This window comes from Capricornis sumatraensis, chromosome 3 (genome assembly GCF_032405125.1).
Source record: "Capricornis sumatraensis isolate serow.1 chromosome 3, serow.2, whole genome shotgun sequence".
NCBI lineage: Eukaryota > Metazoa > Chordata > Mammalia > Artiodactyla > Bovidae > Capricornis > Capricornis sumatraensis.
The window spans coordinates 50135766-50160292 of record NC_091071.1 but is presented as its reverse complement, the minus strand read 5'-3'; the positions used below and the strand labels follow the sequence as shown (position 1 = coordinate 50160292).

The following is a 24527-nucleotide window of genomic DNA, read 5'->3' as shown; positions in this document are numbered from 1 at the left end:
GGCTGTGGAGAGACGGCCCCTCAGCTTGCTTCTAGAAGTCTCTTCTACCTGAATCATAGGAAAGAGTAGGGCTGGAATTCTAGTCCCAGAGCTGCCTCTAAAAATCTCTGTGGTCTTGGATAAGTTATTTAACTTTTCCAAGTCTCCATTCCTCCACCATCAGCATTTTCTAAACATTCTGTCCAAGGAATATTAATGTCATAAAGAAGGGTTCTGTTTTCAAATTAAGTCAGAGACTGCTACACACCATTTCTCCTCTTCAGGAGGTTCACACAACAGGCATCAGCATTACTAAAGGCTCTGATAAGTCCTGCAGTATGTTTGTCTAATCATGTATCCATCTTGGTTGACCTCAGGATCCCTTACCTGCTAACACGGTAGCATCCTGTGGACTACACTTTGGAAAACATTGGTCCAGGATATTCCAGGTCTCTTCCAGTCCTTACATTGATAACACACAGGAAGAGCAATGCACTATTTTGTTGCAGTTCTGGGGTTTAAGAGACGTTTTAATGCCCTGGAGTTGACAAGGAACTTATTCATATTAATTGGACCTTTGAAGATCAACACGATTCCCTTGTTCCTAACGAGAGTCTTCATTCAAGCAAAGCGATAATGACCGTCACACGATCTCAGTGGCCACCTACAGGACAATACACAGAACTGACCAAGAAGGATCAGTTATCTTCAATAAAGTTTAGCTTTCCTTTCCAGTATGGTTTGATGTTTCTCTGTGGCGAATGCTTTGGCCACTGCTCCTTGGAACAGCTCTGCATCCCTGCGCATGCCCACTTCCTTGTCCAGGATGAAGTCACTGTGCAGGCAGACTGTCAGGAGTCCTCAGGTTAAAGAGCTGCTCTTCCAAGAAGGCGCCCCCAAGGCCATATTGTTCCTCATGGAGCCTCACTTCTTCAGGAGACAAGTGGCTTCCTCCCAGAACAAAGTCTGCAAACCTAGTATTTATTTCAAATAAAGTTAATGTTATCACAGAAAGCTTTATTTGGAAGATATCATGTTCCCTGGCTGCTTATCCCCCTTAATTAAATTTGGCTTTGCATCAGTAGAGGATGGCATTTGCACAGTGGGTGTGAAAACAAGAATGGCTGTGTGCTCCTCCAGACACTCAGGGAAGGATCAGGAAGCAGGCAGACTTGGAAGCACCAGGTGCTGCTAAACAGACCCACTCCAGTTTTCTAATTCCTTTTCTCTCTTATTAAATGTATTATTTATTCACTACTTTAGTGTCTTTCCCCCTTCAATTTTTAATTTGAGGGCACTGCTGTTTGGATAAAGCTTCAGAGGCTGGGGCAGAGATTTCTTTCTTGGGGAACTTTATAAATGAGTTTCCACCCCTAAAGCATGAGAAGCAGAGGACGCATCCCATTCTATCTCCCTTCTATGAGTGGTCTTTATGGCCTTCCCTATATAATATATCGTATGAGAAGCAGAGGACGCATCCCATTCTGTCTCCCTTCTCCTATGAGTGGTCTTTATGGCCTTCCCTATATAATACATCAGATCAACATTTTCTCCGACCCTGGTAGTTCTAAGGTGCAATGCAGAACACTGAAGCAAAAGAAGCTCGACAGCTTCCACGTCATGTTACCCGGGAAGCTGTATTTCTAGCCTTAAGCACCTGATCCAAACTGTCGCGTTATTTCCGGGTAACGCCAACCCAGCTGTGGTGTGGGCAGCGGGGCAAGGCTTACTTTTTCGGCTCCTGGAGCCTGGAGACCGCCAGCCAGGATGGGAAGCCGGGGCTGCGGCAGGCCTGGCGGAGCTCCTCCAGGGCGCAGGTTGTGGCGGCATCAGCTTGTTCCCTGTACTCGTCTTCAGTAAGAAACTTCACCACCAGCTTCTCTGATGTAAACCATTTCTTCATTTTCCTAAAACAGGCAGCATTTGGTTGCTAGATTCCTGGCCATACCTGGTTGCTCAATTCAACTCTTAAGATTTATAAAAATACATTTCTTAGAAAGTAATAATTCTTAACTTCCTCTATATCATACTCTACTTATTTCTCTTGTTATCCCAATTGAGGTTTACAGAACGTGTAATTTGGGCCTAACTGTACACTCCCCCTCTTCCTGGACCAGCTGAAATAATGTCCTAAGGCACTGAGGATCCTTTTTTTTTGGCTGTGGCATCGTCATGGCAGCCCATGGGGTCTTACTTAGCTGTGGCACGTTGGATCTAGCTCCCCAACCAGGGACTGAGCCTGGGCCTCCTGCATTGGCAGTGCAAAGCCTTAGACAACTGGATCACCAAGAAGTCCTGAGCATCAATTTCTGATAGAGACATAATTGTATTTTTCTTCCTCAGTGATTTCAAATCAGGCAATTAAAAACCTGGCTTCTTTTTGCCTGCCCTGCTGATTTTCTTGGGCACCAATACCAGCAAACCTTTGAGATGACCTTTTATGGAGACCCAGCAGAATCACTTGCCACTGAGTCTAAACAGAGAAGCTGGGAAGATCTGCGGGGTATGGCCTCCATCTAGTGGTGGAGACGCTGACTAACCTCAGAGGAAGTAAACACACTTCCCCTGAGTACAAGGGTCGTGTACACACAGTAATTCATAATATTAAAATCATTATTCTCTTGCTACATATGGAGGGGGCTCACGATTGGAACTTTTTTCCAACTGAAACAGTCTTAAAGAGAAGAATCCCATAAAGAATGGTAATAATGAAGAGGTTTTAACACGTATATTTATCAGTGAGTTTTAAAAAAATGTTTTAGGTGGTTTAAAATTCAACCAAAGATTCCCAAATACAAATGAGCAACACAGTCACCAGGAGGTGTTTTAACGTATGTTTGTTTTCTTGACGTGTGGGGCCTGAAAATCTTTAAACTTTTACAGCTCGTCTGGTGGTTGATAACCTGGATTAGGGAACCACTGACATTATTTCTTCCTCCTTTTCTGAACACCTAGCCTGGTCTCCATGGAGGAAAATGCCTGAGCTCGGAGCATAAGACGGGGACACGGTTTCAGCTGTAAAGTTCACCCACTGTGTGAGCTGGGCAGCTCCTTCACAGCTCTGAGCCTCACTTTGCTCACATGGGAAAAAAGTTAAAGCAACATGGTCTACCTCAGGAGGTCACTGGACAGATGAAAAATATTACTTTGTATCAAATGCTTAGCACAGTGAACAGCCTACAGTAAGTGTTCAACAGAGGTAAAATAAAAACTAACCATATATTATCAAAATGTATTCAAACAGCTCTTTGTAAACTAGAAAGTACTACACATTCAAAGCATTATTTCTTTGGCTTATTGTTTACCCTGTGAGTTCCTATTTTATTTTCTAATCCTTCACATAATTACTCACCAGCAGTATGAAAAGCTGAGGAAGTTACAGTACATTTCGATTGCTAGTTCTGTGTTAAGAAAACGCACAGCAAACGCATAAGAGCATCACCACACAGGTAAGAGAACACACTCGGCTCTCGGCAGGGTAGCGGACGTTGACAAGGAAAGCGGAAGGAATTCGCTTGGACTCCTCAGGCCACAAGCCAGACAAGGGATGCGAGGCCTCAAGGGTGTGCAGTGGCCAGTCCCCTCCTGGCAGAGGGATCTCTGAGAGCCCCTGTCACCGTCTGCCTCTGAGACAGGGCAGAGAGAAGCAGCTGGCAGCAGCCTTGCCAGCATCCTCTGCAGAGAGGCCCTGCCCTGCCTCTAGTGCCTCTTAACCCTGTGATGTCACCACCCGTGGAGTCAGCAGATCCATAAACTATGAGCTGTCACAAAATCTCCTCCTCACAGTCAAGTTTACCTCGTAAACATTCACTAACTCCCTCTTCTAGCCTTGCTCTCACTGCCCTGCTCCAGGCCCTGCTCACCTCTTGCCTGGACCACTGTGACGTCTGATGACTGGTCTCCCGCCCCCAAACCTGCCCTTAACCTCCACCCTCTGCACCCAAAGACAGACGGGCCCCATCTCACCGCCCAATGAGTGACTGGCTTCTGCTTGGATTCTGGCTTGTTGACTGTGTTTTTATTTTCATATTAGTTAGTTGCCACCATTTAAAAATCCTAAGACTTGACATTCGATCCATGTTCCCAGCTTTTCTAGAAAACGAGGCGATCTGGCAAGGCCCGTATTCCCAAATGGCAATCATCAGCTCCAGCTGAGTGGTAACCGACCCCATTTCTCTGGGGCAGTGTTGCAGAACTTTGCACAGTCCTCACACTGCCTTCCCTCTGCTCGGAATCCTTCACTCAGTACCTCCTGGGGCCCCAAGCATTTGATTTCTAACTCCTGTCCGGGCAGCAGTCAGAGTGCATTGCCTGAAATGCAGAAAGGACAGTGCCTCCACCACGTACAGGATCAGATTAGATTCTCCAGCACTGCCTGCGAGGCCTCCACATCCTGGTGGACACCCACCTCACTCGCCTGCTCTGGGATGGTAGCAAACGGGGCTTTCTCCCTTTCAGGAAGGACTTTCCTACATTTATTCATCTGGCTGTTTTGATTCATTAGGATTCAGCCCATGAGTCTCTTTTCCAGGAACTTTCCTGAACTTTTTCAACATGCTACACATTCTGGGTGGGTTTCCCCAACGGCTCAGTGGTAAAGAACCTGCCTGCGTCACAGGAGACCTGGGTTCAATTCCTGGGTTGGGAAGATCCCCTGGAGGAAGAAATGGCAACCCTCTCCAGTATTCTTGTCTGGAGAATCCCCATGGACAGAGAAGACTGGCAGGCTACAGTCCACAGGATCGCAAAGAGTTGGACACAGCTGAGTGACTAAGCAAGGATACTTCCTGGGCAGGCCTATCTGAACACTTGTTCTAGCACCAATATGCCTGTGTCTCAACAACCACACCGCCAGGGTAGAGGCCACTCCTTCACCTGCGTACCTGGCACAAAACAGGTGCTCAGACTCCATGGCTGAAGGACATTTAAGCCTTATCTTAAAACCTAAGAAAAAAGAAAGCCCTGATTATATAAATTGTAGCTTTCAACAATTTGTCATTCAATTCTGTTCCCTCGTATCTCATAAGCACAACAAATAGCCCCAAAGCAGTCCTTGGGCCCAAAAGAAAGGAAATATAGAATGAAAATAGAACTGTTAGGTGATGCCATGCTCAAGTAATTTGTCACTGATTTTAGTGAATTCTGGGTGAGCTGTCATTACCTGGTAATCGGTGGCTCTGGAAGATTAACGACGGCTAACAATGGAGGTTGGATCAGGCACTTACATTCTCTAACCACCCCCTTCTCAGAGGGAAATCTGAGATCTCCAGATCAAGTGGAGTGAATTGTGATACCAAATAAGACATGTTCAAAAAATTCCCCAAAGAATAAATAAAGCCAGAGCTCAGAACACCAAACTTATGATGGAGGAAAGAAAAGAGGCCACACACCTCCCGACACAGGCGAGCGCGCTCGGCAGATAGCACCGACTCCCGGACGACAGGACGAGGAACAGGGCGGCCGTGCAGGCGAACTGGGGCGCGGACACCCCCACGTACACCAGGAGCAGAGACAGCAGCCGCAGCAGCCACGCCAGGAGCACCATGCTCCTCTCCTCCACCAGGGGCCCGTGCTTGTAGCAAACAGCAAAGCTGACGCAGCCAACTGTCAGGACGTAGCCTGTAAGAGCGGAAAGGTGCACAATAACGTAATGCCAAATTTGCAAAGTTATGGGGAAAACCTGGCAGAGTCACGACTTAGAGCTAAGAACATATCAGAACACCTGCATTTTTCTTTCCCCAGTGAAGCTGAAAAATGCATTTAGGGCTAGTTATTCCTCCCCTGTGAGTGCTAGGTGGCCTCTGCAGTACTTAAGGATGTATAATAATACATTATTATAAGTATACCTGTTTTCTGGCCCAAAGTTGTAGAGGACAGATGTTATCACAGCTGCTTTGGTCAGGAATAAGCCTTAGTGTACGTCATAGTCTGCCACAAAACCCATTTTTAACTTTCTAATCACTAAATCAAACTGTGATTTTACAGTGAAGGGATCAGCTATCACCCTTGCATTCTGGTGCTCAGCTTCCGTGCTATGAACAGAGGGACAAGTGGTGCTCCCATGTCGAGAGCACATCACCTCTTAGGTACTCAGTGAGCATTTCATTTGTATCTAAGCAAGTCTCAAGACCCAATTTCCAGCTTATATAAGATACAGGAGAGAAACAAGTTAAATTATCCCACAAAGGAATAATCAGAGAAACCTAGAAAGTGGAGCATGCTGTAGGACAACTAACTTGGTCTCTTCAGCATATCACTGAGATGGGGGAAAAAACCCCAAACCAGAAACCTGTTATGGATTAAATGAGACTTATGGGACACAATATATGCAAAATGTGATTCCGGACTATATCCTACCTTATAAAACCAAACATCAGGGATGTTTAGGAAATCTGAACATGGCCTAGGTAACAGATAATCTTATGTAACTATTAATTTTTCAAGATTTAGTAATTGAACTATATAGAGGAAAATGTTCTTGCCTTATAGAAAAATTAAGTCAAGTATTTAAAGAAACACACCATAGCAGCAGTAATTTACTTTGAAAATACTTTACTATAAAAAGAAAAATGGACTAAAAACATAAAAGCTTCAAGTGAAACAAAAATTGATTGCTTTTGCTTTGGGTGGGTGTAGTTATATGAGAAATTCGGCACTAAGAAGTTAGGAGAAAATGGATTCTCCCATTCTCTGTTATTTCCCAATTAAAACACTCTAAAAAGTTGTTATTTCTGAGTTCTTTTAAATGACAAGAACAAGTCTCTCTGTTTCTAAAAGTCAAGTTTTCATTGGTCATTTATATTTACAATTTCTTACCTTTTGTAATGAATACATTGAAAAAGAAATAAAGAGTCGCATTTTAGAGCAATTTTTTAATTACAATTTAGAGGTGGTCAGAGCTTAACTGCAATTTAAAAGCATATGCAGTCAAAAAGGGCAAGTGCTGTTTTGTTCTTTTGATCACCAGAGTAGAAAACTACGAAGAATGTCAAAGAGAAATAGTCTAAAATGATATCTAATGAACTGAAACCACCAACTGTAGGAATAAAATATCATTTTTAACAGTTCTTCTCCTTAGTTCACAATGAAAATCTGAATGCTGGAGCGTATGTCAAGAGAAGGCCCCTGGCTGTACTTTTCAGCTTTACCAATAACAGACTGTATTTTTTAAATCTTTACCTACCTAATACACACATTCTGCTTTCATACCACAGTCTCTTCAGCTCTTCCATCAGTTGCCCCAGAATATACACTGAAGCAAACCAACAACCAAGCATTAGAGCCCAAAAGGTGCTATACTGTGTGTGGAAGAAAATAAATCACATGGTTTTTGGTTCATTCACTCTCATAAAAGTAGAAGTAAACAAACAAAACCCTCTGTATTTGAAATCTGTATATCAAACTACATTGAAGTCAAGACAAGACACTCTTCTCAAGCCTCACTAAAGGTATGGCCCAAGCACCAGCAGCTTCAATGTCATTAGGAATCTGGTGGCAACTGAGATTCTCAGGCCCACAGCAGACTCCTGAGTCAGAGACTGCACTTCAACAGGACCCCAGGTGACTTGCATGTGCATTATAGTTGGAGAAACATTGTTCTAAAGAATAAATTTATCTCAAAATAATGCTGGTATTGTAGGCTTTCATCAGAGTAAACCCAACATTAGCATCCTGAACAAATACGTATGTATCCTCAGCTAAGTGCAAGCCATTCTTTTACGGAAGGTGTTTTGGGGGAACTAATAATGAAGAAACCCCCAGGTGTTGCAACACTATAATTCAAGGCCCTGATGGTTCAGCATCATGACATTCCTCAACTATGCCAAGAGAAATTTTCATTCAGCATAGGATGAGTCCCCATCACTCATAAGAAAGATGCACTATCTAGAAAATAAAAGGGTCTCAAAAAAAGTATGGCCAAAATGTAATACTGAAACCTATACACTGTAACAAATGAAAATAGAATCTCTAAGAAAAGACTCGATTTAAGCCAGTTTATACAATGCAGAAATTAGGAACTGTCATAATAAACATGAATTAATTTTAATCAATTTTTCATGTTTATGAGATCATGATTTCCATTTTTTAATTCATCTGTACCTGATATACCTACCTTAGGAATGAACTTTTTCACCAGCAACAGGACAAAGACTAATGTCATTAGAACACCTAGCACAGTCCCCGAAGAGTAAAAGAAAACGGGGCTTCTGTCAAGACAAGCAGAAAAAAGTCATTTAAATGCCAAGTCACACTTTCAATATTAGAAACGCTGAATTTGACAGGAGCCAAAAAGAATACTAAGAGGAAAAACTAAGATGGCAGCTTAACTCTTAAAAAGTGAAATCTCTACTTGAAATTTATGGTAAATAGCTTCCCACTGACTCAGAACAGAACGTCTGGGTTATCTTCTGTGTTCAGAATCTGGTCCAAGAGTAACTACTGGAGTACGTATCATTTGGCAGGCACTTGTCTGAGAGCTTTACATGCATTCACAGTAGCCCTGTACAGGAGCTACGTGTATGCTCAATTCTCTTTTGCGATCCCATGGACTGTAGCCTGCCAGGGTTTTCCAGGCAAGAATGCTGGAGTGGGGTGCCATTTCCTACTCCATGTACAATATCTATCCATGTCTCAGTCTTAAGTGGGAGGAAACCCAGGCGCCAAGAAGTTAAAGACCTTCCTCAAGTCAGTATCTGCCAGTTGGGAGGATTCAGGCTTGCAGCCCAGCTCCTCTGAATCCAAGCTTTACTCTTCAGGTTATGCAAGCAACATATAGTTTATTAAGACCATGGAAGACATTAAATACACACTGTTAAGCTCTAACGAAAAGCTCAAAAATAAACAATGTTCAGAATAGCAAGTCAAGAAGTAAAATATTACTGAAAAGAAATTTTTCAAAAAAAATTATAAGAAACAAAGCATCAGGATAATATGTTAAATTCAACCTTTCGTATCAGAATCACAAATCTAGGAGGTGGTACAAATATAAGAGAGAAAGGCATGGCATCAGAAAACCTGAGTATGAATTTCAGTCCTGGCAAGACTAGTCTTGTGATGATGGATGTTGGTTTTTTCATCCATAAAATGAGAATAATAATCCAGAGCTCACATAGTTAAGAGAAACAAATCAATTAAACTAACATATACTGATACAAAATAATGCAAGTGAAAGCACTGTGTAACCGGAACATACCACGTTATACAAATAACTCTCACTGGTTTTAAAAACCTTTTCAAAACTATGTTGAGACCTCTTGTTGGCAAAACCTAAAGCAAGAACCACAACTAGTATGGAAACGTTTAGCACAAGGTCGAAAGCGTCCTACTCTTCTTCTTTTCCTTCCTGGCTATGCCCTGTGGCTTATGCCATCTCAGTTCCTTGACCAGGGACTGAACCCGGGCCCTTGGCAGTGGAAGCCCAGAGTCCTAACCGCTGGACCACCAGGGAATCCTCCTGTTCTACCCTTTAAGACTCACAAAATTAAGAATGTAAAAACGAATACTTACTGACTCAAGGTCTCTGCGTAAAAGAAGAGGAAGATGCCCACCACAAACACAAAGACGAGCTTGAAATCCACAACTGGAGAAAAAAAAAAACACAGACACACAACAAACAAGGATTCTGCGTCAGTGCAGTTAGTGAAAGACAGGCAACTTACTGAAATGTCACTCCAGAAAAGCTGAGCCAGAAAACCACGCATAATAAAAACAGACTTACTGTTTTGTTTCACACTTATTGTATAGATAAATATCTTCCCGGCTGGCTTCACAGAGAAACAGACAGTCTGTCCGTATGGATGGATGATTATGGTTGTATCATTAGACTCCTCTGGTGTCCAAAAGTTATGAATCATACATCTGATGATGGAGAGAATGGTTTCTGGATACTGGCAATTATACCTTTCTGTGATATATACAACACTGAACAGGCCTGGACTGGTAATTTTCACCTATGAAACAAGAATCAACAAATTTTCGAACAGAGAAGTTAAAACTTCTTATCAGCTTCTCAAAATTATGAGCAAAGGAATAAAGAAAGCCCAGAACTGGCTGAGTAAAGAACACTCAGTGTACTTGGTCACATTCTGATCCCAGGGATGGACCTGGATTTCCAGTTTAGCCAACACGTACGGGAGCACAGACACTCCTGAGAGTGGATGCCTCTTCCCGAGTTGTGGTTGATTTAACGCCCCCTTCCAGCGGGCTACTGTGACCAAAGGCCGCATGAAAACAGATGAGAGAAAATAATGGGCAGCAACTACTGGGTTATAAACCTCATGAGAAAAGGATCTCTCTCTCCACCGTTTCCGCTGTGACTGAGAAAAAACACTCCTATCTTCCGGGCCAGCTGAGCATATGCGATTCAGGCTTCTGTCTCCACGTCCTCTGAAGAGGGACTCAACCCCAGGTCCAACTCAACTCCCGCAGCAAAGCGCCATCTAGAATGCCGAGCAGAGACCAACAGCCCAGGGACCATTAAACGACACTCTGCTGCTGCCTTTATCCCTCTCTTCTTTGTCCAAGGAGAGGGCGAGCCTGAAAAGGGGAGTGCGAGCGCCAGCCCTGAATCTCTGGCACCAGGTGGCATCACCCACGATCTGTCTACTACACCCCAAACCTCTGGGGACTTCAGCTCCTGGCTCACCGTTGCTCTGCAAATACTACTTCCTGCTATACGTCTCTGGGATTAAGTTTACACAATACACACATCCTGTCCTTCCAATATCCTGGCCTCTTGGTTCCCCGAACTACTCTCCTCTTACAGCTCCTGTCCTCCACACACCTCAGGTAATCACTCTAGCGGCCACGGGCTAAATACTGTCAGTCCCAAACTGCAGCCCCAAATACAGGCTGCATGAAATGCATCCCACTAGACAACCGCCACCTATCTTTCCAGTGTGCCCTACTGACTCCCTGCTGCCAGCAAGCATGGACCCCAGCACTGATCACGCCTCTCCCCGCTCCTCTGCACCCTGGATGGCCTCAGCCCCTTCTTTTCCCGCTGAGTTCCATGATCAATCGCGAAACATTCCCTCACATGCATCCTCGTCTGTGCCCCTCGTGCTGTCACACTCACTCGCAAAATTCACCCTTTCCCACTTCTGCATCTGCACCACTGTGCTGGGAAACCAGCAGTGCTCTCTCTTCAAACCCGTGTCCGGGAACCTGAAGTGGGACCAGAGGGCTGCCTGTCGTCACACCACACACTCCTGTCCGGTCACTCTTCCGTTCTCTCCAGCCCCGACCTCACAGCTCTCCGTCCTCAATACCCCAATAACTCCTCCCCTCCTCATTCTTGGCTGAGGATCCTTCCAACTTCACAGAGAATGGAAGAGATCGAAGAGAACCCGGACGGGCTCCTATCCCCATATCTCCCCACCTGTCAGCACCTGCAGGGACATGCTCTGCTTCCGGCTTGTAAATTTCAGAGGAAATTTCCACCACAAGGAGACTGACATACTCCATTCTAAAGATAAGCTCCCAACCTGTGCCCTGGATCCGACCCACTCGGCTGCTCAAGGACATCCCACCAGAACCTCTTCCCACTTTACTAGACCCTTCCCATCAGCTTACAGACATGCCAGTATTTTTCTCAAGGAGATCCAACCAATCCATTCTGAAGGAGATCAACCCTGGGATTTCTTTGGAAGGAAGGATGCTAAAGCTGAAGTTCCAGTACTTAGGCCACCTCATGCGAAGAGTTGACTCATTGGAAAAGACTCTGATGCTGGGAGGGATTGGGGGCAGGAGGAGAAGGGGACGACCGAGGATGAGATGGCTGGATGGCATCACGGACTCGATGGACGTGAGCCTGAGTGAACTCCGGGATTTGGTGATGGACAGGGAGGCCTGGCATGCTGCGATTCATGGGGTCGCAAAGAGTCGGACACGACTGAGCGACTGGACTGAACTGAACGTGAAAACCTTCTACTGACTTCCTTTTACCCTCCAGCTATCACCCCTTTCCCTCGCTTCCCACTAAAATAAAATTTTTCTGCATTCTCCAGTTCCTCTCCCCTCTTTCTGTCTTTAGCCGCTTCCGTCAGGCTTTCGTTCCCAACAGGCTGCCCCTGACAAGGTCACCAGCGACCTCCATGTTGCTAAACCAAATGGTCAACGCACTCCCTGTCATCCTATCTGACCCATCAACAGAGTCCGGCAGGGCTGGGCCCTCCCCACCTCCTCCCTGCCGCACTTCCTGGCGCTCCCAGGGTACCTCCTCAACCTGCTCTTCCTTCTCTCTCTCCTCTGCTGCACCCCGCACCCCCTCTACCCCCCCCTCCCCCCCGATCTCTTGATAGCAAACTGACCCAGTCTGTCACTGGTCCTTTCCTTTTCTCTAAATTCACTGCTTAGCCTCATGGCTTTAAGCATGATCTATAAATATGTCTCACTGCTGCTTTTGCAAAAGGAAACACAGGAAAGATAACAAAACTGATTCCCTGCATGTATCGAGTGGGAAAGGGTTAGAGGGATGAGATGGAGGGACACTTCTCTGAGAACATCTTTGTGTAGTTTTGACTTTTGGGCCTTTAATATTGTACCCTTTTAATATTGTACACACTAAAAAAATGACAATAAAATCAACTAGGATGAGGAAAAATTCTGAAATGGTAACAAACAGGAACAAATATATTCCAAATGAATAATATAACCAGATTTGAGGGAGATGGGTGGGAATGCATGAACCCAAGTAACTTTTGAGCACAGTATTTAGATTTGTAACCCCATTAGTATTTAGATGGTGGGAACTATGAGGATGAAACATTGTAAACAAATGCTGAGTTCTTGTTACTAAGTTTGCTTTTCACAACAGTATGACTTAGCAACTCTGAAATTACTCTAGGAATAGGAAAATGAATCAATATATTGAGGATAATGGGAAGCAGGTTTCTCACAATCTGAGAAGAGAGTTACAGAGATGGAAAGGACGAAGTCTCTAGAATCCAGTGGTACTGGAGAGATAAGAATGCATGGTTTTTGACAGACAGGAAGGAAGGAAGGAAGGAAGGAAGGAATGAAAGAACAGTTATGTGTATGGTAGTAGGGATGTGTATGTGTGTACACACACATTTGACAATGATACCCAGTAGTAATGAACACACCTAACACTTAAGGCTCCTGAGAAAATGTATGACTCCAGAGCTGGGTCTAAGAAATCACAGGGTAAGCCTGGGAACATCTTATTTGCCAGAAGGTAAAGAAGTGCTCGAATAATGATAAACACAAGGTAAAAGTCACAGGAGCTAGTTTAAAGGGGCTCTTACTGGCCAAATCCAGGACAATATGAATATGAAAATAAACACCACAAGTAACGAACTGTAGTCCAGCGAATGAACTGGCAATCCACGAGACTACATGGATCTAAATAAAATTGGAGAGGTAAATTCTTCCTTACAGAAGAATGCCAATGGCTGTAGAGGAATAATGGAATTAGAAAATCACCATTTGATAAACACCGTGATGATAACTGATTTAGGCAAGCATCATCAATGGATAATAAAACTAGAGGGTGGAAGTTTGATGAGCAACAGAATATATACCTAGTCTCAAATTATCCCCTCAAAATATTCATTCATCCCAGAGGTGAAAAGAGTCACTGCAAACTGATAAACACCACCTTAAGTAAGTGACCAAAAGTGAAAGCGAAAGTGAAGTCGCTCAGTCACGTCCGACTCTTTGCGGTCCCATGGACTGTAGCCTACCAGGCTCCTCCATCCATGGAATTTTCCAGGCAAGAGTACCGGAGTGGGTTGCCATTTCCTTCTCCAGGGGATCTTCCCGACCCATGGATCGAACCCGGGTCTCCTGCACTGCAGGCAGATGCTTTACCCTCTAAGCCACCAGGGACCAAAGTGGTATACATTATCAGGAATGGTACAAAGCAGCATCACGTGCCCACTGATGAAGATGATGTCCCAGCTCTGCCCCAGCTGAGAACACGCTTTCCTCAGATTTCCTGCTGGGTGACTCACATCACTGAAATCGTACTCAAATTCACCTTTCCAATGAGAACTCCCCCAAGCGCTCTTTTCAGTACCGCAACTGGCCCCTGCTTCTGTCGTTCTACTTATCTTTCTCTACATTTTCTTTTCTTCATAGCACTTACCAGTTTTATAATTTTCCCTTCTTTTACACATACGGCTAGCCCTGCCCTACTGCCCCAGCTACGCCCCCATTCCCAAGAGTGTTAACATCACAGGAGCAGAGATCCATTCTGTTCACTCATGGACCCTGAGAGCTTAGAATAATTCCTGGCACTTCAGTTCAGTCACATCCAACTCTGCGACCCATGGACTGAAGCATGCCAGGCCTCCCTATCCATCACCAACTCCCAGACTTTATTCAAACTCATGTCATTGAGTCGGTGATGCCATTCAACCATCTCATCCTCTGTCGTCCCCTTCTCTTCCTTCCCTCAATCTTTCCCAGCATCAGGGTCTTTTCAAATTAGTCAGCTCTTCACATCAGGTGGCCAAGGTATTGGAGTTTCAGCTTCAGCATCAGTCCTTCCAATGAATATTCAGGACCGACTTCCTTTAGGATGGATTGGTTGGATCTCCCTGCAGTCCAAGGAACTCTCACGAGTCTTCTCCAACACCACAGTTCAAAAGCATCAATTCTTCGGTGCTCAGCTTTCTTTATAGTCCAATTCTCATATCCATACATGACTACTGGAAAAACCATAGCTTTGACTAGACAGACCATTGTTGGCAAAGTAATGTCTCTGCTTTTTAATATGTTGTCTAGGTTGGTCATAACTTTCCTTCCAAGGAGTAAGCATCTTTTAATTTCATGGCTGCAGTCACCATCTGCAGCAATTTTGGAGCCCCCAAATATAAAGTCAGCCACTGTTTCCCCATCTATTTGCAATGAAGTGATGGGACCGGATATCATAATCTTAGTTTTCTGAATGTTGAGCTTTAAGCCAACTTTTTCACTCTCCTCTTTCACTTTCATCAAGAGGCTTTTTAGTTCCTCTTCACTTTCTGCCATAAGGGTGGTGTCACCTGCATATCTGAGGTTATTGATATTTCTCCCAGCAATCTTGATTCCAGCTTGTGCTTCTTCCAGCCTATCGTTTCTCATGATGTACTCTGCATAGAAGTTAAATAAGCAGGGAGACAATATACAGCCTTGACATACTCCTTTTCCTATTTGGAACCAGGCTGTTGTTCCATGTCCAGTTCTAAGTGTTGCTTCCTTATCTGCATACAGATTTCTCAAGAGGCAAGTCAGGTGGTCTGGTATTCCCAGCTCTTTAAGAATTTTCCAGTTTGCTGTGATCCACACAATCAAAGGCTTTGGCATAGTCAATAAAGCAGAAATAGATGTTTTTCTGGAACTCTCTTGCTTTTTCCATGATCCAGCGGATGTTGGCAATTTGATCTCTGGTTCCTCGGCCTTTTCTAAAAGCAGCTTGTACATCCGGACGTTTACAGTTCACATACTATTGAACCCTGGCTTGGAGAATTTTGAGCATTACTCTACTAGTGTGTGAGATGAGTGCAATTGTGTGGCAGTCTGAGCATTCTTTGGCATTGCCTTTCTTTGGGATTGGAATGAAAACTGACCTTTTCCATTCCTGTGGCCACTGCTGAATTTTCCAAATTTGCTGATATATTGAGTGCAGCACTTTCACAGCATCATCTATTAGAATTTGAAACAGCTCAACTGGAATTCTATCACCTCCACTAGCTTTGTTCGTAGTGATGCTTTCTGAGGCCTGCTTGACTCTGCACTCCAGGATGACTATCTTGACCATATGTGAGATCATAGGTAACTTCAGAATTTTTATAATATACACAGAAAGGTTTGAGGCAGCAATTACTTTGAAGTATGTGAGAGCATGTTGTCCTGAGCCATGTCTAAACGGCAAGCATGCTGCATCGTACAGTATATTTACTTGGAGTGGATGAAGAAGGGCGGATGCAGAGTACGGAGAGTTTATGCTTCTACCAGAGCCCTCTGCCTGAACTACCGTGTGATTCCCCAGGCAGCTTTCCCACTGGCAATAGCTCTATGTCATATAAAAGCTCTATGTCTACTTCTACTCTTGAAATAGCACCTTTAAAGTCTCTGTTCCTAAGACATAATTTGAAAGTAAGCTCTTACCTGCACAGTTGACCATATATACTTCCATTTCACTTGGGAATTTTGATTGTAGCAGTAACAGTCTGACAGAGAAGCTTTAATAAAATCCATCTCCTTCAAAGCTTTACACCTAGAAACTGAGAGAGGGAAAAGAGAATATATTTCCTAAATACATAATTGCCCAAAATCTTCTTTCTTTTTTATTCACAGGGTTAATGATGGCTGGTTTTATACTTTATGAACATTAAATTCTTCTAGGCAGTAATTATAGTCCTTCAGTCTTTCCAGCCTGGCAGGAGACAAAAACATTACAGTCTAATATGAAGAGTCATATGACAGATGAAAGGACGGTAAGAAGCAAGGAGAACAGGCACATCTTCAGTCTTGAAGGAGAGGGCAAGGACTGACTGAGAGGCTTCCCGGAGAGGGGGAAATGTGAGTGGACCACTGCTCACAGTTGGAGGCAGTGACCTAGAAGTCAGCGGGTGGGGGTGACAAGTGCGCAGAGATCCACGGAGATGAGGGAAACGATGGAAGTGGTCTAGCCATTCACGAGGATGGAATGCAGGGAACACACAAGGGCATTTTAACACCTGCAGCTAGAGAGCTACACAGCAGTTATCACTGCAGTGAGTAACATGGACTTCTGGCTGAAAGCAGAGCACCGGGGGATTTCAGGCAAACAAAGTTTCAGCAGGAAGCTGTGACATGCCAGACAGTTTAACTGAGAAGAGTTCAGTGAAGACGTGGCCAGGCGTTCCCAGGCACCGACAACAGCAGAAAGCCTTCGACCTTCCTAGGCCTGAGATGCCAAAGAGGGCCCGCTGTCACTGGCAGTGCCAGAGCTGAGAGGACAGCAATCCAAGGGACACAGACACTGCCAGGACTCCAGGGGCAGCCCTCTCCTGCCCCCACCCCCGACCAGTCTCTCATCGGCCAGACCCAGTGGGAAGCCAGAGGGCGGAGAAGCCCGCAGAGGCCAGCTCCCTGGCACTGCGCAGGGGAGAGGAGGGCAGGGAACGGACCTGCAGGGACAGAAAACACAGACATGCCTTGGGAAGAGCATTCTGGAAGCCATGTGCAATGTCAGAGGGGAAGAGCACGGCAAGCGGAGCTGTGGGGGCTCCCGAAGCAATCTGAGTAAGAAATGAGCCAAGCAGGAGGGAGAAAGAGCAGATCAAAGAACACCTAGGAAGTGGAATCGACAGACAGAGATTCAGAGGCAACCTGATGGTTCTGGTGAGTGGGGAGACGGTGAGGCCCTTCATCCACATACAGAATACCAGAGAAGAAGCAAGTTTGCCCAGTGAAAAGGGAACAAGCTCAGCTCTAGATGTACTGAGTCTTGGTTGATGGGACTAGGTAAAGATGACAGGTCTGGAACACAGGAGAAGTCTGGCTCAAAACAGATGCAGGACATCCAGGTGTGTTCCAGGTAATATGCAATATATAGTATGTAATATATAATACAGCATAACACAGTAACACAGAAGACGAGTGCTGCGTTACAGATGGCAAACGACTGTAGTAAATGCCACAACCAAACTATAAAGTAATGGGGTTCATTCTACTCTGCAGCTGCTGCTACTGAATTCAAAAAAAGGGAGATGAAAGTCAAGAGCCAGTCCTTGGCCCAGGACAGGGTACCACCACGACATCTGTCAAATATGGAACATCAACAGGGCACACAGAGAAACTACAGGCCAACCCCCGACTCCTCTAAGGAGAGTGTGATCAGCTGTTTCTCCAGGAAGATCTGAAATGAAGCCAGAACCGCCTGCTACACCAAAGTTGGGGAAGGACGGGGGGACCGTTAATGACTGGCGAGGAACCGCGTGGAATCGGTCAGCCAGAGCGGAGATCTTTCTGCTGGGAGTCTCCAATAAAAGAGGGGATCTCTGCCTGTCACTGTGAGGGAGCATGCGTGGAGGCGGGGGAGAGTCAGGTGACGAGTGGGCTGCAGACCCCGGCAGCACAGACCACCACGAGAACGTGAACCCCAGCCTGCTCCTTCCTCAGAGTTGCTCCTCAAACCACGCGTGCCCCTTGCAGGGGCTCTTCCTGTGGTCCTTCCTCTCAGAGAATTCCACTACTTCACACAAGTATGGGAACTGACGGCTAGTGGGCTTGTTAGAGGGCAGAGGAGATGAGCTGTGGAGCCTGAGCTTCACAAGCAAACGTTACCTTCCACTGAGGCTTTTCTTCATTTTGGTCCTAAGACTGTCTCCTAAATCATTTGATATTTGTAACTCTTCAGCTAAGAGCAAGATGATGCAATCTGGGTACAGTGCAATAGCTTGACTTTAGGAGCAAATGTTCCTGTCGTCCAGACGGTGGCTTCATGCACTTGGATGAATGTAAAGGACTGCGAGCTGGTCGGCTCCCAGAACCGCCTCAATTCCTCCCCCCAACAACCTATCCTCTTACCAGCACACGGACCTTTCAGGAACATCAATCAGAGCACATCGTTTACCTGCTCAACCACCCCCTCCCCAAACGACTTCTCAAAGCAAAAGCTGCTCTCCTTTCCTGGGACCCAGGCACCTCTAGCCTTCCCTCCGGCCTTATCGGTCAACCTGTCCTCAGGACGCTGAGCTGCCCTGCCTCAAGCTTTCCTGCATGTGGTTTCCTCCGCTTGCAACTGCTTTACCCAGATCTTGGCAGAGTTTCTCCTTTGAATAGATAGCAGTTGTGTGCTCAAACGTCCCCTTCGCAGCAAGGCCTTCTCTGACCCCGCTGTCTAAAACGGCACACTCCAACCCCTCCCTTCTTACTCTGCTTTCTTCTCTTCATATTACATACATAGCTTTTAGTTGACATTCTCCCTTCATGAAGTTCGGGCCACGGCATGTTCATTACTGTATCCCCACATTTAAGTACTCATCTTTACACGTGTGCTCTAATTGCAGCGGACTGGTGGGTTATTTCGGAGAAGGCAATGGCACCCCACTCCAGTACTCTTGCCTGGATTTGGACACGCAGAGTTGACCTAGTGAAGGCAAGGCTGTCTTGCTGTATCTCACTGTGCGCGCTGTCTGCTGAACCCATGGCAGGCAAGACACGAGCAGGGAAGCTGGAAGAAAACTCGAGGAGCCACGGGATCTGCAGACACACTGTCTTCTCTCCTCTCGTGGCTGACCCAGCGGACACAGACAGAACGCAGCCAACGCAGCCACAAGGTCACTTCCAGGTGGAGCTTATATGTGCTTACAGAACAAAAGCAGCCCATGGCCAAGCGGGTAGCTTGTGACGTGCACGTGCAGCACTCTAAGTGATCTCAGCGGTCACATCATCACTATTTACAAAACGTGGCACAAGAGAGCCTGACGACACCATCTTGGCCAATTTGCTCTTTCCCTGAAACAGCCAGTCTTCACAGGAGCCTGGCCAGTGCTGGCACCCTAAGAGGGGGTGCTCTCCAGGCTCCCCGTGAAGCAACCTGATGCTGGACACCTGTCCAGCCTGCACCAGGGCCATCCCCCCGCCACAGAACCTGCAGGCTCCACTGCCCCTTCCCTACCCCAGCATCCCTGTGCCCTGAACTACAGGTTGAGGGTGCGAACCCTTAACACCCCTCGAGCTGGGAACCATCTTATCTCTCCTCACCAGGCAGAGGGCAGCGGGAGACAAGAGGTGGGAATCCGCTTGCCGTCGTTGTGCTCGACACGGTACGTCAGTGCATTCTGTGGAAGGGACCTCCCAGCTGGAGGACGAGAACTCGCTCTGATGTCACCTGGCCTTCACCCAGATTAAGGAAAGCACAAATAGAGGCAGGCTGCCCTGATTTTTGACACCTACGGATCCACTGCTAAGAGCATGTTGCAAACAGCACGCCCCCTGGAATCCTCCAGAGCAACGTCTGGCTTTGGAGGTGAGACTGACATTGAACTCACACGGAACAGGAGACATCACAGACGAGGCGCTCGCATCTCATCACAATTTCATGAACACCATGATTTCGTGATGTTCTCGGGCTTCTCTCACTGTTACCACCTGTCTCCTGAGGGGACTGCATCTCAGTCACCCACACAAGAATTCCTAACTACCTAAGGAGCTAGAAACTCAAGCCACAAGAAGCCGCAACCCGAGCTCCAAGGGAATTCACTCCAAGGAGTCTTAAGTCATGGACTAGCTGGACCAGAGTAAGACAGTAACTTTGACAGCCAAGGTTCTTAACACAGCTGGCCTACTGTCTTCCTAGAGGGAACCAGATCTTTTCATTTTAGATGATTTATAAAGGTCATGTCTTTCCTAGGCCTCGTCTCCTCTCAGTTATCTTCTTCTAGAGACATTTCATTAGGCAGTTTCTACTTCCTCGACCTCCACCGGAGCGGGGGGAAACAAAAACTGTAGCCAGCTTGACTGATTAGCTGAACTTTGTCACCTGTTCAAGCCCTGACACTGAAGGCTATGAGGCTGTGGGCACGTCTACAGGTGTCATTTATTCATGCAGCCTCGGTCTCTGCCCATTCATTCAGGTGACATTGGAACTTCCTGGCGGTAGATCAGGCAAAAGGAAATATATCACAATAACAGCAACATCCCCTTACAAGGCAATCCAGAAAACAAAAGGGAACTTCTAGGGATTCATACAAATGTCAAACAATCATTCACTGGGTCAGAAGAGAGTAACACCTGCCCAGGAAGAGCCGCTGCTGCCCCCGGAGCTGAAACACATCTCCTTCCCAGGGGGTGCCCCCCCCACCCCCGTAACCTGGGTACTCACTTCCTCAAGCCTGATTCAGGTCAGGAGAATGGTCTACAAGTGTGGGCCGGCCCAGGTCTGACTCAGTTCCCAAGCACCTGGGAGTATCTGCAGGACCGACCCCAAGTGCCAGCCTTACTATGACGACCCAGCAAGGCTACCACCGAGCACAGCCCTTCTTAACCACCTGCAGTCCTCAGTAGGCTCTCCTGAACCTTTCAATAACCCCGACTTCTAGAGAACAGTGTGCTTTTGGCCAGTGTGCCCAAACTGCTATGACAAAGCTCAGTTCTTTACCAAAGGATGTGAGTCAGGGTTCCCGTTACCACTGCGATTCCTTAGTTCATTTAAAATACCACTCAATTTGAAAATATTTAATCTAATGTTAGGACTACATATCATATATAATAAGAGACCGCTTCACATCACTTGCTTCAACCAATAAATTTAAAATTACTCTTTTGTACTACTTTTGTCATTGATTAGTTTTCCTAAAAGTATAAGGATATAATTAAAGAGTTTAGTCAGAAACTAAACTTACCTTTTAAGGTAAAAATATTCAGTCAAATCTTCGAAAAAGGGCAGACAGTACTTAAACCTACTTATAGAATATGCTAAAAATAAAAAGCACAAACACTCTTCAGGTGTTTGCAGATTTTAAACAATCTCCAATGTAAAAATATTTCAGCAATGTTCCTCCTGAAAATTTAACCTTACATGCCCTTATGGGAAAAAATATCTTCAGATGAAATTATAATAGAATAATAAAATCACTTATTAAACCGGGCTGCCACTTTCCCCATCTGGCCTATATGACTGATTTTCTTTTGGGATAAGGAAAGGGAGGGAGAAGAGTTAAAAAGCAATAAATTTGAACTCCTGAGAGTTCGCAGGGCAGAACGATTTTTGGGGGGTATTATTTTGTAAGTTCAAATTCAAACTAATTAGCAGGTAGTATCAAAGTTACAAAGGAACTTCTCTATTAACCGTACTTCTTGTTTTTCTAACCTGGCTTGAATATGAATCTTGATCTTCATTTCTCCAAGGTGTGTAGAGAATGAAACAAACTGTCGCATGCGAATGCACACTCCGGTCTGATTTTAACTTGGAGTATTGATCTTCTTCCCCATGGATGAATTTGAAAGCTGTGGTTTCAAATGGCCTATCACTATGGTTCAATCCTGGGAATTCACTGCAGTGGCCTGAACTACACCTAAGGACCTTGCCTGCTAGTTCCAAACTCCTGGTGACTTTTGGTTTGAAGGTTCTCTTCCTCTCAGCCAGACAACAATCTGCCCCTCCTGTATCAATTGCCGCTGACTTTCCTCCACATGGGGAGCCAGAAAAGCTGTTCTGGCCTCAGTCTGGATGTTCTCCATTCTATGGAAGGGGGTGTGGGTGTGTGTGGGTGGGTGTGGGTGTGTGGGTGGGGGGTGTGGGGGTGAGGGTGGGGGGTGGGTGTGTTATTGAAGACAGATTTCTAGGGCAGGAAGTATCATCTCACATTACAGCTGGGCCCTATTTTGAAAACGAAGTACTAGCTGAAACCTGGAAAACAACAGGCTCATTGAGGCAGATAAAAGTAAAGAAAAGGTGGCGCACACAGTGTATGAGGGTCTGCCTGTCAATGAGGAGATGCGGGTTCAACCCCTGGTCCAGGAAGGTTCCACATGCCTCGGAGTAACTAAGCCTGTGTGCCACAGCCGCGGAGCCCGCGTTCTGGAGCCCACCAGCCACAGAAGCCCACGCATCCTAGAACCCGCGCTCCACAACAAAAAAAGCCTTCACAATGAGAAGCCTGCACACCTCAACGGAGAGTAGCATCCGCTCATCACAACTAGAGAAAAGCCTGAGCAGTAACAAAGACCCAGCAAAGCCAAAAAAAAAAAAAAAAAAAAAGATTCCCTTGAAAAGAGAAAAAGGTAAGGAAAATATTGGAGAACCTTCAGCAACAGAAGATTTTTGTTTTACTGATGAGAAAACTATGGCCCTTAAAGATTATCTGCCTGGACCAAGGTAATTCTACAAGTGAGTGGCTGAATGTAACGACGGAAGAAGAAATCAAAGGTCTGGATGCTGGTCCAGGCTACTTGTAATGTTCTGGCTGCTGCCATGCTCCGAAACTCTTTCTTAGACAGATCTGTGCTTTATTTTTTTCATCAGTATATACTGGTTACCTCTCTTACTACCAAGCCCTCTTCTGTAAAATACGTATATAAATGGTTTCTGCCCTATAGGGCTACTATGGGTATTAAATAAGATAATGCAATCAGAGCACTTTTAACACTGCCCAGTACAAAGTAAACACTTGACAAACTTCTATTCAATGAAAACTGATCTAGAATAGCCTCCCCAAGTACCTCACTGTGAGATTACCAGGAGTTGGCAGCTCCAGCCTTCATTCACAGACAATCCGGATTTTACCAGAAGGGGGCAGCTTTCCCCACCTATAAGCCCACAGCTGGTCGCCTCCCTTGCAACCGAAGGTGGGCAAAAAGATGAAGGGAAGTTAGTGGACAGTGAGTCCAGGAAATCTTTTAAAGGGTTTAATGGGGAAAGTTAATGAAATAGAAATGTTAAGCTCGTAGCAGAACTGAAGTTAGAACTCTTGCCCTGCCCGGAGTCAGGCTCTTGAGAGCACGCCACAGATAGCCCATAGCACCAGCAGCAGCTACCGTTTCCTGTTTCCTCTGGACCGGGCACTGTGCACACGTTACACATCACAACAATCCTGTGAAGTATTATTACCCGTGTTTTACACGTGACCAGTAGTGGCCTGACCGACTCGAGGCCACAGAACTAGTCAGGGTAGCAGAATTTCAGTGTACTTCTAAAGCTAAGCGTTTACCATCCCCGAGTCCAAAGTTGCAGCTAGATAGGGAAAAATTTTTCGACCTAAATTGATATATACAAATGTCCTGTGCTGAAAGTCTGGAGACAAGGATCACTTGTAACAATGACTTGTCCTCATGTCCTTGGACAAATCAAAACTTCTCTGGGCTTTGGTTGCTTCTGTAAAACGTGGGGACTGGGCCAGAAGGAACTTTGCAGCTGCTTCTAATCCTAAAATCCAGTCCCCGGCAGAGTCCAGGGAGGCCGCGCTCGCGGAGGGAGCCTTAAACCCGGCAGGGAGGCGCCGCCCGCGCCCGGCTCCGCGCCGCCGGGGCGGGGAGAGCCTGGGTCACCGCCGGGCCGGGGCGTGGGCGTGGGCGGGGACGAAGACGGGGAAGGGCGACAGGAGGCCGGAGAGCGAGGGGGCGCGCGCCCGCAGCCCGTGCCCGCGGTTACCTGAGACGGCCGCCGCCTCCTCCTCCCCGCGCTCGGCGCCCGCGGGCTGCGCGGCCAGAGGCGGCAGCCAGAGCAGCAGCCAGCACGTCTTGGGGGGCAGCCTCATGCCGCTCGAGGGTCAGCGGCGCGCGGCCCCGGGAGGAGGGATTCCTCGGCCGAGAGTAGCGGAAATGGCGCGGGGCGGCCTGCACGCGGGAAGCGCGGAGGTCCCGCCTCCCCCGGCGGAGGAAGGGTGCGGCCGCCGCCCCGCCCCCGACCCCCGGGCTCCGCCCCGCCTCACGCTGCAGGCTCTTGGGCCCGCTCTAACCCTGGAGGGTGCGGGCCCGACTGGACCGTCTGTGAATTGTGCAGAAGCCTGCCCTGACCCCCGACTGCGAGGTTTTAGGGCTCAGTTTTCAGAGTTCCTTGCGTGACATCCCAGGAAGGCTAAGGCCCTTCAGTTCAGTTCAGTTGCTCCGTC

At 46.4% G+C, this 24527-nt stretch overlaps 1 protein-coding gene across 1 annotated transcript; it reads right to left on the bottom strand.

The window, feature by feature from the left end:
* Positions 1–811: 811 nt before the first annotated feature.
* Positions 812–24173, bottom strand: NEMP2 (nuclear envelope integral membrane protein 2). Its single transcript, XM_068968444.1, has 9 exons — positions 24068–24173; positions 16096–16211; positions 9698–9929; positions 9487–9559; positions 8093–8186; positions 7163–7277; positions 5370–5598; positions 1710–1886; positions 812–953 (listed from the first exon to the last, which is right to left on the bottom strand). Exons 1-9 carry the CDS (start codon positions 24171–24173, stop codon positions 812–814), a joined length of 1284 nt encoding a protein of 427 aa, XP_068824545.1.
* Positions 24174–24527: the final 354 nt, after the last annotated feature.

Coding starts and splice junctions, on each gene's coding strand:
- NEMP2 (XM_068968444.1), bottom strand. CDS start 24,173: ATGAGGCTGCCCCCCAAGACGTGCTGGCTGCTGCTCTGGCTGCCGCCT. Junction 16,212..24,067: donor GGAGGCGGCGGCCGTCTCAG/GTAACCGCGGGC, acceptor TCCCTCTCTCAG/TTTCTAGGTGTAAAGCTTTG. Junction 5,599..7,162: donor AAGCAGAATGTGTGTATTAG/GTAGGTAAAGAT, acceptor CCGCTCTTACAG/GCTACGTCCTGACAGTTGGC.